General features: G+C 38.4%; 1 protein-coding gene across 3 annotated transcripts; it reads left to right on the forward strand.

The window, feature by feature from the left end:
* The first annotated feature begins 979 nt into the window (after positions 1-979).
* LOC128859048 (uncharacterized) lies at positions 980-15,296 on the forward strand. Of its 3 annotated transcripts, none has more exons than XM_054095727.1 (5): positions 980-1,057; positions 9,108-9,387; positions 10,696-11,485; positions 14,467-14,651; positions 14,731-15,296. In XM_054095727.1, exons 2-5 carry the CDS (start codon positions 9,209-9,211, stop codon positions 14,975-14,977), a joined length of 1,401 nt encoding a protein of 466 aa, XP_053951702.1. In that variant the 5' UTR covers positions 980-1,057; positions 9,108-9,208; the 3' UTR covers positions 14,978-15,296. The 3 variants fall into 3 exon arrangements, with proteins under 3 accessions (XP_053951702.1, XP_053951701.1, XP_053951700.1); XM_054095726.1 differs by lacking the exon at positions 980-1,057 and adding an exon at positions 8,748-8,952; XM_054095725.1 differs by lacking the exon at positions 980-1,057 and adding an exon at positions 8,748-8,947.
* Positions 15,297-15,933: the final 637 nt, after the last annotated feature.

Genomic DNA, 15,933 nt, shown 5'->3' on the forward strand with positions numbered 1-15,933 from the left:
GTTGGGTCTAGAGGAAGAGGGGTGTTAGATGAGTAGGTTTTAAAGGGCATGTGAAAAGGTGGTTAGTGTCGTGTGGGGTACCTTCACATGGTATGTCGGGGTCAATTCTGGATAAGTAGGAGTTTAACCTGCAACAATATCCAGAACGTAATTGTGCCAGTGTTACGCGTGTCTCACGGGGAAGCTGGAATTCTTCATCTGCTATAAGTGGTGGTTGCACTCCGATCACTGTACGGCAGCTTAAAAAGTTGGTGACGGTCTCCCGGTGAATGTCGTTTAATTACTGTCTAAACACTGTCTGGTCCAGTAGCTTTCAGTCAGTTTTGTCCAGGAAACGTCCTACTTTAGCATTTTCTGGTTCGAATATATTCAACAATCCGCTAACATGTGAAGCGGTGAACGTCCGCAACAGTTTCTTAAATTTTTCTATGAAGAGTGAGAACTGGTTGACTACTGTCAAAAATTGCTTTAAGATTGGAAAAACGAATAAGATGTGCAAAGCATGTCATCAGTACGGGAGACTAATATATTTATCCACCTTGCGCGTCCGTCCTTCTCTCACCAACAAAATGTGTAAATGGGCAAACAAAACTGTGCATATTAGACACAAATTGGGCAATCCAAAACACCTTAAATAAAATTTTGAATTTTACGGAAAAATAATGGATTTCTTTTTTCCTAAACTAATAATATACAGTCACTTCGTTATTAAGTTTTTCAACGATATTAAAATGTTTTCCATTTTAAATCTTTTTCGTCAATGGTTATTCATTCTATAGCAAACACCATAGGGGAATTCTTGGACTCTTGCAAAGCTCTTGCACGTTCTACGGATTGAAAGATAAATTTTCCAATTTTCCAGTGAAAGATAATAACTGAATAAAGTGGAATAACTTCAAGTAACTACCGCTGGTTTTTAAAAACTATCGATAGTGATGGAAAATTACACTTTCGATACATTAAAACTATCGACAGGTTTGCCCCTTTCTAGTGACCGGTCGCAAATTACTGTCGAGTTGGCTCCTGTGGCGCTACTTAAAAGCAAATAGTGAAAAGAGTAAATAAACTATTAATTCTTTAACGATAAAAGCAAAGTTTAACTCCTTCTTCTTCTTAATTGGCGCGATAACCGCTTACGCGATTTTGGCCGAGTTTAACAAAGCGCGCCAGTCGTTTCTTTCTCGTGCTAACCGGCGCCAATTGGACACACCAAGTGAAGCCAAGTCCTTCTCCACCTGATCTTTCCAATGCAGAGGAGGCCTTCCTCTTCCTCTACTACCACCAGCTGGTACCGCATCGAATACTTTCAAAGCCGAAGCGTTTGTATCCATTCGGACGACATGACCCAGCCAACGAAGCCGCTGGATCTTTATTCGCTGCGCTATGTCTATGTCGTCGTAAAGCTCATACAGTTCATCGTTCCATCGTCTGCGATATTCGCCGTTGCCAACGTGCAAAGGTCCAAAAATCTTACGCAGAATCTTTCTCTCGAACACTCCAAGCGTCGCTTCATCGGATGTTGTCATCGTCCAAGCTTCTGCGCCATACGTTAGGACGGGCATGAGCAAAGTTTAACTGCCGTGGTTAAAAGAGCTTTGAACATAAGGCTTTTCATGCAACCGCCAGAAATTTGTACAAAAAAAGAATCGGTGTGTGAAAATGAGAACTAACATAAATTGCAACAACGAAAATGCGTTTATTGCTGTTGCATGGAATGCAACAAAGATTCTCGGGCAGGGCTTACGGTACGCGTATATTGTAGATAAAGCTTGTTTGCGTAGCTTTCCACTAAAATGATCATCATTGGTATCTGCTACCAAAGAGTTAAATATCAAAATAGTATGCGAATGCAAAATTGCATGTTTACCGTAGAGCTGATTCGACTCATTGCTTACATCAAAAAGTGTAAAAAGCGATTCATTAGGGTAATGCAAATTGCAAATCTGTATTTTAAGTTTTGTTTAGTTTCAATAAACAAAAATAAAATTATCCAATATTCAGTACAATGTTTTGTAAAATTTACAAAACAAAAAAGCTAACGTAATCAATCATTACAGCGACTCAATAAATTAGGACAAATACTAAATTTTTGGGTGAGCTCTGAAAAATACTCTGAACCCATGAAGGGGCCACAATAGATCTTTAAGCTCACAGTGCTAAACCCATTATGATGATAATAATCGTGCAAGCAAGAACATATGTATGTAGATAATAACAAGAATGATATTTACACAATACATCGGTTTGTGTGTGTATGTGTTTGGTTGTATCTACACAATGTTGCCATTGATATATTTGCTTACACACTTTTTCACACATCCGCGTTATCAGTTACAATTTTTCATTGTTTAATAAACCAAAGCCAAAAACCAACAAATGCAAATAGTTCATTTATCTATAATTAACATTATTCAACAGTATTTTTAAGCTATTTTAACAAAAATTATAATTTTTCTAAGTTTGTTTTGTAAATGATCTCGAAATGTACTGCTTGGCAACACTGTGTGGTGAGAGAGCAATCAGCTGGGTTGGAATTACGGAATTTTTTTAATAATTGTGAAATAAAATCTACGGTACTACGGTACGGAAGGAAGGAACTTTTCGTTTACATGGGGTTCTCATTAGTTTGATCGAAACAGCTGCGTCGGAATTGCGTTTACGAGCTTCACTGTTTTCAGCATTAGCAAATTTGGCAGAATCAGCTGATAGGCTGACGGAGCAGGGAATGTGTTTACAAAACAATTGAGTTTATGTTGGTGCTATACGAAAGAAATTAACACAGTCTCCATATACATATGTTGCCGTCTGAGCAACGATTGGATTGGTCGAATGTGTGAATACGTGTGAAACGAGCGAACAGAAATCGTCTGTCGAGAGCCCTGTAACGTGGCAGACAAAGTTGCTCGCACATTTTTGTTTCTCACCATAGCTAATGACCAATGCTGAAAACAGTGAAGCCCGTAAACGCAATTCCGACTCAGCTGTTTCGATCAAACTAATGAGAACCCCATGTAAACGAAAAGTTCCTTCCTTCCGTATCGTAGTACCGTAGATTTTATTTCACGATTATTAAAAAAATTCCGCAATTCCGACCCAGCTGATTGCTCTCTCACCACACAGTGTTGCCAAACAGTACATTTCGAAATCATTTACAAAATAAAGTTAGAAAAATGATAATTTTTGTTAAAATAGCTTAAAAATACTGTTGAATAATGTTAAATATAGATAAATGAACTATTTGCATTTGTTGGTTTTTGGCTTTGGTTTATTAAACAATAAAAAATTGTAACTGATAACGCGGATGTGTGAAAAAGTGTGTAAGCAAAAATATCAATGGCAACATTGTGTAGATACAACCAAACACATACACACACAAACCGATGTATTGTGTAAATATGTAATTAAAAGAACGCAGTTGTTCTCGGGGGTGAGTTTTTGTGCACGGTAATGGCATGCGGTAATGGATTCCGTGCGGTCTTCACTGTTTTCAGCATAAGGGCCGGTTAACGGTTTGATAGTAATTAAGATACGGAAGAAGGGAGAAACACTATTTTGTTCTCTACAGAATACCTTTGCCCAGCTTTGTTGAGTTTTCGATACTTTCTATGTCTATTTACCTTTTATTTTTCAATGTAAGCAAATTTCGATACTTTCTATGTCAATTTACCTTTTATATTTTATTTTTTAATGTAAGGAAATTATCAGTTATTCGCGAATATTGAAAATTTTAACTGGCTATCTGTTCGTTTACTATCTTGAATATTTTTCTCTTTGAGAGAGAGCAGATGACAATTAGCCCCAGATGTTTGCTGCTGGATACTATTTACCAGCAAACCTAATATTTGCTTACTAGCAATCACAGTAAGACTACGTTAATTATGAATAAAAATAACGTCTTCAAACAGCTATCACAAATAATAAATATTTGTTTACAGCTCCGCCCCCCGAACAAATTAGAATTTCTCAAGTTACGTTTAGCGATTTGTGTAATTAGCTTATGCTTAGGCATATCTAATTCCAATCCAGAAAAAATCAGCTGAACAAACATTAGCATTTGAAATATTTATTGTGAATGCGTTCAGGGGCTCGTTGTATTTATATATGCAGATGCAGTAAAAAGTTCTGAATGTTTACTGTTATATGACTTTAGTGACAAAATAGAGTAACTAACAGAAAATTCGATACATGCTTCAGCACCAATACGACCAAATTGAACAAGTCAGAGCACGCGACAAATATCTCAAATGCAATACTCAAACGGTGATACCAACGATTCCGTTTTAGTCAAGGCGCATTCATTAAAGGTGGTGGCACTAGACCAACAACAATGTTTTGTACATCTGATTGTCAAATTAATGTATTGGCAGTAGAAAACAAAAAAATGAATTCGCCTTGATTCATTCTGGGCAGACAGAAACAAAGAAAAAAACAAATCAGCTGATTTGCCGATACCATCTTTAATGGAATCGCCTTGGTTTTTATATTAGGTTTTTGCTTGAGGCCAAACATTTGACAAACGGTTGCTGGCAAGGCGAATTGAATACATTATTGCATTGCTGGAATTTTTAAAATAACCGCTTGGACAGAATTGCAGCGGACAGCCGCTAACGGGTAACGGGTTGACGAGTACCCGCTGTCAAAATTAGGACATATTTAATAGCATGAAATTGCGCAGACTTGCGGGGTACGGATTTCTTGCCATCAGGTATTTTTACGGCGGCAAAATAATTAGACTCATTTTCTCTGGCGGGTTGAAGACTCAGCGACTTTTATCATATACGAGTATATGTAAATTTGTAATACAAACAAAAGGATAATAATGATTCTCTGAAGGCAAGAAAAAAGAACTTTTTGACATAAAATGGTTAAAGAAGCTCAAGGAAATATAGAGTATTATTATTCGTTTCCCATGGCATTTGGTTCTATATTACCGGAATTTATCAAAACATAAAACCGCAGTATTGGCTACAGTTTCTTCAGTCTGAATTTTATAATGCAGTAAAAAAAGTTTAGAGTGCTTAAGGGTCGGTCCACACTATAGAGTCAATCACGGTTCATTCTCGGTGAAATAAAATCTGATCATGCTCGCTCTATACAGTCTGACTCAGTTCACGATAGTGGTGAAAGCATTCACACTAGAAACCAAGCCGTTTCAAGTTTGGTCTCGCTCAAACAAAAGTTTTACCGGCACTTGACTGTTAAGCTAAATACACACCAGGCAACCGTTGCAGCAACACGCCCATGTTGAAGCAACCGTTGCCTCGTGTGTAGCTGTGTTGCCAATTGATTTTTGTGTTGCTGCAACCGTTGCCTGAAATATCAAATAAATTTGATTTTTGGAATAGGTTGCTGCAACCGTTGCTTCGTGTGTATCATTGTTTACTGCTTTTACTCGTTCAGTTCGTTGAAAACAAGCGAAGAAGAAGGTTCGTGCAGAGTAAAATAAAGTGAAAAAGGAAAAAATGGCAATTGAAAATAATGAAAATTGTGTTAATTTTATTAACGAATATAAAAATTTGAGAGAGCTGTGGGATATAAGTAGTGAAAAATATAAAACTTCGTAGATGGCATCGCATGTCTCAATGACAATATTTCCAATAGCTTGTGGAGATACCGCCGTCGAAAATTTCAAGTCCGCAAAAGAGTTTCCTGTTGCAAGATACCGCAAAGTTATTGCCAGTCTAATTTCTGCTGATATTGCCTCTCTCATTATGGTATCTTGTTTCGTTATTTTGGCCTTTACGAAGTCCAACAATTTTCTAAACAGGGCTTCGTCCATCCTCATGTAATTTTTATAGTCCGCTGGCTCATTTTCCTTCAATTCTTTCAGCAGCCTCTCGTTCGAAAATTCGATTTTTTTTAAAAGCCAATATTTGGACCAAATTTTTTTTCTTCTTTTGTTGCATCTCTTCTTCCTCATTTTCGTACAAAAGTTCGTCAATTATAATAAGAGAAGTAATTTTACGTATTTCGTCGATCATTTAAAAAATTTAATTTTACGTATCTTCCGCTTGTACCTTTCCTGCACCACAGTTATACACAATACTGAGATTGAAGCAACGGTCGCAACGTGTTTCTTAAACAAAGGCAACACGTTGCTTCAACGGTTGCCTCGTGTATATCTAGCTTTACGGATAGTGTAGTAGTATTGACAATAAATTCATTAAAAACAAATTTATTTAAACATTAAAATGCTTCAGCTAAACGCTTGCAATTGTTGTTGGCGAACGATTCTGGGGAACCCTGAATGGACTCGATATATCTTAGCGTCGTTTCCAAAGTATCAAATAGAAGGGGGTTTTACAATAGTTTTTCGCCCTTAACTTAATGTTTGTGATCACCAAATCTTAAGCATTAGGAACATTAAAGACTTAAATTAGCAAACGTCATATTCTATAAGATGAGTGATACAATAAATTTGGTATTGTAACGTTTTACTGCTTTAAAATGAATAATAAATAAAATATATAAAGGCATGAGGAAAAGCGACTCACTACTTGCAGCTACATACATACGAGTATAGTAGCTTCAGTACTATTATATCAACAAGGGGTGAATAGAGCAACAATTACAAAATAAGCAAAATTACAAAAAAAAAATTGATAACGCTGTAATTAAGAAATTGTTGAAAGTGCTTTATCAATATATAATGCATATATATTGCATTCAGCGTAAACATTTAACATGTGTTGTTGTTGTAACGGGTGTTTTTTAAGAGCTTGAGAACTCAAAATTCAAAATGATAATTCAAAATAGAAATGTTGTTGGAGTACATTTTTTTTAATATATTCTGGTAGATAATTTCGGCATTTAACTCTATGTATATTTTTTGAATATCATATCTGACATACATATGTCCGCCGCGGTTACGATTAACATGGTCCAATCGATCGGTTCAATTTTTGACTACTTTTTCCAATAAATATGGCCGCATGGTGTCAATGGTGGCTTGATTTTTTTTCTTCCTCGCTTTTATACCATTTCGCTTGGGGTCAGCTCTCCTAGTACGTAATCTCCAGATTCTTCGACCCTGGCCCATCTCGGTGTTTAGCTTCTTCGTCTGCACGATTTTTATTTAGGATTATTATCCTGCGGCCGCCGTAGCCGAATGGGTTGGTGCACGACTACGACTAGAGAACGTCGGTTCGAATCTCGGTGAAAACACCAAAATTAAGAAAAACATTTTTCTAATAGTGGTCGCCCCTCGGCAGGCAATGGCAAACCTCCGAGTGTATTTCTGCCATGAAAAAGCTCCTCATAAAAAATATCTGCCGTTCGGAGTCGGCTTGAAACTGTTTGTGTCACAACATCAAGGCACACACCACAAATAGGAGGAGGAGCTCGGCCAAACACCCAAAAAGGGTGTACACGCCAATTATATAACCGATTAAGCGTTTTACCTAGCATTGTGGCCGAGGATGACTAACTCAACATTTAAATTTTTGCGGTTTGAAGTTTTCTTTCGTGAGTCTTTTTTATAGACCAGCATTCGGCTCCATATAACAAAGTGGGACGCACGGCGGCTATATAGAGCCTTTGTCTTTTGTCTTTTATGTGAAGTGGCATTCTTTGTTGTCACATAGCACCCCATTAGAGCTTTCCATTTTAACCATGCCGAGTTAGCCCTACGCTGCATGTCTTCAATAATATCTCCAATATTTGTTATAACGGAGTCTAAGTATTTAAAGATGAGGACCTCATTTAGTGGACTGCCGTCCAAAAAAATTAGTGTTAAGCTCGTAGGAAGAAATAAGGGCCGATGATGCCGCCAGTGGTCTATGAACTTCGTGAACATATTTTTTTTTTTAAAGCAAATTTCCACAATTTTAAAGCGTTGTTCTGGCGTTAGACGATTTATGATGCCAATTTTTTTCTGAACAGAAGTATCAGCACAATTTGTCATTCTCAGCTGTTCAATCGCATTTATCGATATTGAGAGTTCTCATCAAACTAAAAAATTACCCTATACAAGACCACTCAAGTTCGAGTGTAATTTTTAAGTTCAAATTAAACTCATATTTTGAATGGAAGTCATTTTCTCTTTATTCGCACATGTAGGTATGTACATAGTAGAGGGTCCCCAGTGTCCTGTACCCGCGCACTTCCAGATGTCGATTTTTTAGGTGAAATTTTGATTACATTCAGGCATAAATGGCGCTCTATCTAAGCAAGTTCTAGCTGAGTGTTATCTGTCAAAGCTTCAAATGCTTCTGGCTTATTTCTATAAACTCTACCTTTGAGATCGTTCCCCAGAAACGGTATCAAGGCGTTAAATTGCGAGAGAATATCGTTCAATTATTGCTAATTATCTTGCTGAGAATTTCGTTTGTATTAAATTGATTATTTCGTTAGCGATCTGCATTGACGCATCATTGAACTATGACAGCCAGAGTTTTCTAAAATACTCTAAAAAAATTCCTAAGATACATTTCTTATCTACAATATTTTTTAACGAGTGTTTCGAAACTTTTGTTCACGCAATGGAACATTTTCAAATGTTTTTTCTGTCTCGGTGCGCGATCCCTCTGCCGTTGTGTGACCATTTGGCAGTTACCCACATTGCCTTGCTTCCACATTGCCTTGCTAATCCAGCTTCCAGCTTTAATTACTACTTTTGATATAAAACACCGCTAAAAATAAGCTCAAACTAGAGAGGCCTTGTATTTTCAACAATACTCACTTGCGATAATTTGTTGATAAGCATTAGTTTGTATACCGAATAGCATTCATATGGATATGATTCGCCCACGTTGATCATTTGCCTAGCTTTTGTAGCTTTTGATATGAACGGCGTATACAAATAATAGCATACGAGTAATAAAGATATGCAGGTGTTGTGTGCTGTGTGAAGCTTAAATACTAAATTGAGCGTATTATCCAAATTACTATTAAACGAACTGTGATCCCAAGCGGTGCTAGTCGGGGTGTTTAAGGTTTCAGTGGCTAAGTAAAGTACTTAAGTTATTAGAAAAAGTTTAAATTATTGCAAATACTAGTAAATAATTTAGTTAAATGCAGACTCAACTCTAATAATACTGACAAAAAGAATTAAATTAAAAAATAACGAAAGATTTATCACGCCTTTACACTTTTTAATCTCTCCGTAGCTTAACAATTACAAATAAACACAACTGGTAGCAGCGGAAATATAGAAATAAGAGCTCTTGCCAATAGTGCCTGTCAAACTGTGGTCCTGCGAGTCGACAAAATGACTGAAAGCGCAGAAAATGTGCATTTAAATTATATTAAAGAATTTGTCGTACCGCAAATTCTAACACAATTGCGAAATGAAAAGTTGGTGACATATGAATTGGAGCATGCAAGTGGCCTAGATGGTTTCATGTCTGCGCTCTACAACATCCATTTGCGAACTGAAACGGCCAATGGGTGAGTATTATCAAAATCAAACTATACAAAGTGAAGTTCAAAATAAACCAGACTGAGCTAAAATCGAAACGACAGCAGCTTTGTTTTGATAACTTCGAGTTTATTTGTTCAAAATAGTCCCCTCTGCGATACACTGCTTTGCGCGATCTAAAAGCTGTTCGAAAGCGTGTTTCAGGTCATTGACCGGAATGTCCTTCAGGATGGCGGTACAAGCCTTTTGGATGGCTTTTACGGACGCAAAACTTTTTCCTTTCATGGCCAAATGCAATTTTCCGAATAGGTAGAAGTCACAGGGAGCCATATCAGGCGAATACGGTGAGAGATTGATGGTTAAAATACGATTTGTAATCAAAAAATCTGTCATAAAAGTGAATCGATGAGATGGTGCATTATCATGCAATAGACGCCAGCTTCCTCCTTCGCGGTATTCAGGGCGAATTCGACGAATGCGTTACAACAAAAGCTTCAAAACGCCAATATAGAAAATTGCATCCACGGTTTGGCCCGTTGGCACGAACTCCTTATGGACAATTCCCTCGGAATGAGCATCAACTTGCTCGTCTGGGGCCTTCCATTCGGCACTTTGACGCATAGTTTCAGGTTTATGTTGGAAACAACACTTTTCATCACCAGTTACAATGTTGTAAAGGAGGTTCTCGTCTTTTCTTGCCTCTTTAATGAGGTCTTTCGAATGTTGAGTTCTAAGCAATTCTTGGTCCTCAATTAACTTGTGCGGAATGAAACGTGCGCAGACCTTTCGTAAACCCAAATGATCAGTTAAAATGCGATAAATCGATGTTATGGAGATATTCAACTCCGATTCCATGAATTTCAACTATGATTTCGGTTGATTTTTGATAAATTTACCAACAATTTCGATGGAGTTTTCGGTGATTACTGATTTTTTGTCATTTACGTCCTCACAACCTTCTCTAAACCGTGTACACTACTCATGAACTCTGCCAGGAGATAGACAATCATCGCCATAAACCTTCTTCATCAATTGAAATATTTCGGTAAACGTTTTACCGGTTTTAAAACAAAATTTGATATTAGCTCTTTGTTCGAAACTCATTTTTACACCGATGACTCAACAATACTAACACTTTAGACGCAATAAATGCGCTCCACTGAACCGAATGACACTAAGCTTTCACTGGAAGTCAACTAGGGATGTAACTTTCAACGCACTAACTTATATTATAAAAAACATTTTTATGACGCCAGTCTTGTTTATTTTGGACTTCATCTTGTAGATGCCTCAGCATTAATAATAATTTTAGTACCATTTCCTGTCACTCCGCTCAGCGTCAAAACCCGTATGCTTGTAGCCAAATTCATGAAAGGCGATGTAGCCTTCCGTGAGTCTAGCAAGTCATACATACAATTTGCCAACGAAATATTTGTATATGAACGCGTTTTGTCTGCCTTTGCAAAAGTGCTCGCTGCGGCTAAGCTGAACATTGACGTGGATGATTGGGTGCCACACCCTTACGTGTCCAAGTTTGGCTACATTGAAGGTTTGAGCGCTGCGCCGGGTGTACGTGAATCAGTGCTAGTGCTGGAACATCTCAAACCCAGTGGATATGTGCTGGGACCACGCCTTTATCTCACACCTGAACACTTGTTGCCGATGTGTCAGAAAATTGGACAATTTCATGCCATTAGTTATGGCTTGCGGCTAACCGATCCCATGCAGCTGGAACTTTTGAGAAGCGAAGTAGTGACATTGCCGTTTATCAATGATGAGGATCCGAATGACGTGAAGGACAACTTTTATCGCTACCTTTATCGTGCTGCCTTTGACCGTTTTTATGATTTTTTTGATCGCAAGATTGACGGCAATACTTTTGATAGGCAAAATGCAAATGATGTGAAATTGATTGAGCGATTGCGTAGTTTGCGTGCGAAGTACAATGATGAGCCGACACGCTTGTTGGAGAAAATACGCACCTGTGTGTTGGATTGTGAGGAAGATAAGAGCTTCGGTGCGATATTGCATGGCGATTATAATCGCAATAATGTGCTTTTCCGGTATGAGGAGCAAATAGGCGATGAGGAACAGAAAGTGGCAGATGTGAAAATGATTGATTTTCAGGTGAGTCGGAGTTGCATAAAATTAAAGTTACAGGCAGTAAAATAAGATGTGCAACATTTTACAACTGATAACACACTTAAGTCTTGCAACTATCTAGGTTAGGTTAGGTTGGTATGGTTGCCCAAGGAATGAGCACACTTGGACGAAGAAAAACGGATTCGTCATTTGTGATACCATTAAGAAGGAGGTGAGGTGAAAGAGAAAGACCGATGGATGCCGGGGGCGATAGGTGATGCTGGTTTGGTTAGGAGGGTGGGTTTAGAGTGTGTGGATTACGAACGATGACTGTGCTGCGTTTGCGTCAACGGCTTGGTGCTGCTGATGAAATTCATCAGACTTTTAATGTCAACGCCAGCTATATAGCAGGCGTAGAAAAGAAGTAAGAGCCAAGGTGCCTGGATCTTAGCCCCGCCAGACCAGGCCAGCTAAGGAGAAGGTGCTGAGATGATTCCACCTCATCCTCCACACATCCAGGGCAAAAAGGACTCGAGGTGATTCCAAGTCTCAGAGCGTGCATTCCTCGCGCATAGTGAGGTTCACAGGTTGCCTGGAGGATTTCTCGACCATACAAGTATGTGTATTTGCCCAACACTCGCTGAGTTAGCGCGATGCCCATCTTTCCAGGAGCAGACCGCAGGTAGTCAGGGGGGTCCCAATTCTCTCCCTTCGCGGGGAAATCACCTCGCATGTCCCTTGTCTGGCCAGCTCATCCGCCTCACAGTTTTCTGCAATGTCGCTGTGACCAGGAACCCAGATGAGGCTTATGTCAAAGAATTCGGACGCAGTCGAAAGTGAGGTTAGGCATTCCCTGACCAGTTTCGAAAACTCCTCCGCTAACTTTTCCTTCCAACTTCGATCCATCCGTGAACAAGTTCACGAGGCCCTGTCCCCAAGTGTAGCCTCCTGTCCACTCTTCCCTTGATGGAATATGAGTGGAGAAGGTTCGGGTTGGACTAAGCGAGGGTATACATTGATCCGTTGACAGGGTTTGAGTGCGCATAAGTGAGGTTGAGCTTATAGCCCGAGCCCCTCAGTCTGATTGCGGTACGTGTAGCGGCAATTCTGCCTGCGATGTCTACGGGTATTACATTTAAAATTGCGTTCAGCGCCAGTGTAGGAGTCGTTCGAAGCGCCCCACTGATTTCAATAAGTGCCGTCCTCTGAACTCTCTCCAGTTAGTTCACCAATGTCTAGTGAGTTCTACCAGACTATGACTACATATAACAACTATGTATCTAACTTAGTCCTAATTCTAAATAAATATTCTGTACAATAATGAAAATGCGCTAAAAGAAAAACTGTGTTTAGAAGGGATAACAATAGAATTAAATATAAAAAAATGTTATGCATTGTTTATTAGTGCTTAAACTTTATAAAAAAATTTATTTTAATTTTTCTTTACAAAAATTAGTATGTAAAAAATCACTTCACCCAAATTACAACGAAAAAAGTTGCTCCACGGTCTGCATCATTTCTCCTTGAAATGTTGATGGATCTGTAATAATTAAAAAGAAATCTTGTAAAATAAAGTTGTAGTTATAGTCTGTCGAGCCGGATTTTTGAATTTCGAAAAATTTTGCAATTTATGGCATTTAAAAAAAAGCGGTTATCGCGCCAATTAAGAAGAAGAAGAAAAAAGTATACGTTTTACGTCATAAATGTAACACTTTAATATTTTTTAATAAAAATGTCAAAAATCCGGCTCGACAGACTATAGAGGAAACATATTTTAATAAAGCATCAAAAAATATAATTTAGAAACTGTATAAGTTATCATGCAGACTGTTCGAGAAAAACGAATTTCAACGTTCAAGTGCATTTCGCGAAGGACAGCTACCTGCGCGCATCAATCTCTCGGCGGGCAGTTACATTTTCTACCATAACTTTGTATCCATGGGAAATTTTCACAATCGACTTCCACAGAAATACGTCTAAAACTATAAAAAGCAATAATCTGTAAAAAAATCGATTTTTGGAAATTTTGAACGTATGTAACCCCTTAAGACAACGAAATATATATTCGTATATGTATGGGGGGTTCTTTTTTTTTGCTGCTATAACAACAACAACAAAAACAACAAAATAGCAAAATGATACAAAAACTTTTTTCTAATATCGGTCGCCACTCGGCAGACAATGGCAAACCTCCGAGTGCCGATTGCCATGAAAAAGCTCCTCACAAATACCATTTGCCGCTCGGAGTCGGCTTAAAACTGTAGGTCCCTCTATTTGTGGAACAACATCAAGACGCAGGCCACAAATAGGAGGAGGAGATTGACCAAACACCTAATAGAAGTGTACGCGCCAATTATTTATTTCATTTATTGTTAAGAGGACGAATACTTTCAAAACCATTCATTTTTTCGGTATCTAAAAGCTGATGTTAAAACACCCGCTACTGGCCTAGTAAACTGTAGCACCGAGGTAATCAACTTCTCATTCACCACTCTGATTATTCTCGAATCATGGAGTGATGCCACTAAAGCGATCTGAGTAACCCCTTAACCAAGGTAGTCATATCGTCCGATATATCTCTTAAGATCCAATAGTGACATTTGAGGGTCTGTTACCACCGTTTTAAAAGGCAATAACAGGATACTTGACACCTTAAATTCATTCATAGATACATAGAATCTTTAACCATTAACGCACATATGAGAAGACGGTTCTGGGGGCGCGTCCACCTGTTGAAAGCCTTCTACAAAGTCATTAACGCAACCCTGCTAGACCCTTCTTTCTCATGTGGTCTGCGAATCATCTGAGTTGTAAAATTTTTTAGATCAAAACTTAAGGGTTCGAAGCATCAACCAAAAGTGGTCGCATATGATTGTTTGCATTCTGCTGCTATTTAACTTATGCATCCATAAACTCCTCGGAATGATTACACAAAGAATACAGCATGGAAGTGCTTTCTTCATACTGCTGTTTCTTCAACTAATTCATCTCTACACTTTCTTAAAAATACTTTTCCTTTGTTACAGGAAATGCGTTACGGCAGCCCCTGTTTGGATCTAAGCTTTTTCATGTACATGAACACCACGGAAGAGATACGTGAAACTCTGTGGATGGAGATGCTCAAAACGTATCACACAAATATGTATGACACATTGAAAGCAGTCGTCGAGGGTATTGGAAAAGTGGAAGCAGCAAAGCTGGAAGCCTACAGGTAAGTGGAGCCACCCATGACTCTTACTAATTTAGCACTTGTATATAGATACTGACATATTTTCATTTTCTATAATAAGTTTTGATGAATTTTACAAACACTACTCGCGCTATGCGTTCTATGGCGTTATGATTTGCCTGCACTTTTTGCCTTGGATGCTCTCGAGCCCGGAGGAATGTGCAAAAATATCCTATCTTTTCGAAACCGATCTGCAAGGCGAAGAGTTTCATAGAGTTAGCATGGAAATTGGAGGTGATGAGGTGAATATGAAATTGTTGGCTGTGTTGAGACATGCCTGCAAAATGGGCTACATGGATGAACTTTAATGGTGAATGGAAGGTAAAAGAAAAAGGAAAATATGGCGCTTGCATATGGAAAAGCAAATGTGTCTGAGCAGAAATGTATGTTTGTATGAGTCAGGTGAAGCAAAATATATTATTTGTATGTAGATAATGAAAACGAAATTATATAATAGATAAAGAAATTTTGTAAAGCATCAAGGTTCGAAAACTCAGTGAAACGCAGCCAAAATGCAGTGGTACAACAAATAATCAAATGTAAATAGGACTGAGTACTATGACGAATATATGAAACTAACTTTTATTTTATATACGAATGATAATAAAAAGAGATTTTCGATTTTAATTTGCGTGTCAACGGTGTTTTCTTTTTGTGCTTAACAGTAAACGCTTTCCAAGTTATTTTTCACTTTAGTTACAGTCAGATTCACTTGATTAAAGGCAATAATTTTTATGGAAGAAAATTGTTGTTAAAGCAATTTGATCTAGTAATCAACTAACTGAGCGGCCGTCACTCGTCAGTGATTTTTCGTGACCAAACATCTAAACATCACCCTTGCTGTTCAACTTCTACATCTCAAAACTCCCCCAGCAACCACAGGGAGTCTCACTGGTCTCATACGTTGACGACTGCACGATAATGACGTCGGGCAATGATCGACAATACCTCACCGACCTTTCTCGCTTCTTCACTGCGAGGAACATACAATTTTCTCCAACTAAGACCACGGCGACCCTTTTTACCACCCGGTCAAAGGAGGTCAAACTGCCCCTCAAGGTAAAAGTCGATGACACACCAATTCCGACTTAGGTGTAACCTTCGGCAGTTTGCTCTCCTTCTCGCGCACACAACCGCAATTGTCACTAAAGTCCAAAATCGCAACAAGGTCCTCAAATCGCTTGCCGGCAGCACTTGGGGCAAAGGCAAAGCATTGTTGCTATCGACATTTAAGGCGATTGACCGGCCGGATCTAAACTATGCT

This window comes from Anastrepha ludens, chromosome 3, assembly GCF_028408465.1.
Source record: "Anastrepha ludens isolate Willacy chromosome 3, idAnaLude1.1, whole genome shotgun sequence".
In the NCBI taxonomy this organism is placed as follows: Eukaryota; Metazoa; Arthropoda; class Insecta; order Diptera; family Tephritidae; genus Anastrepha; species Anastrepha ludens.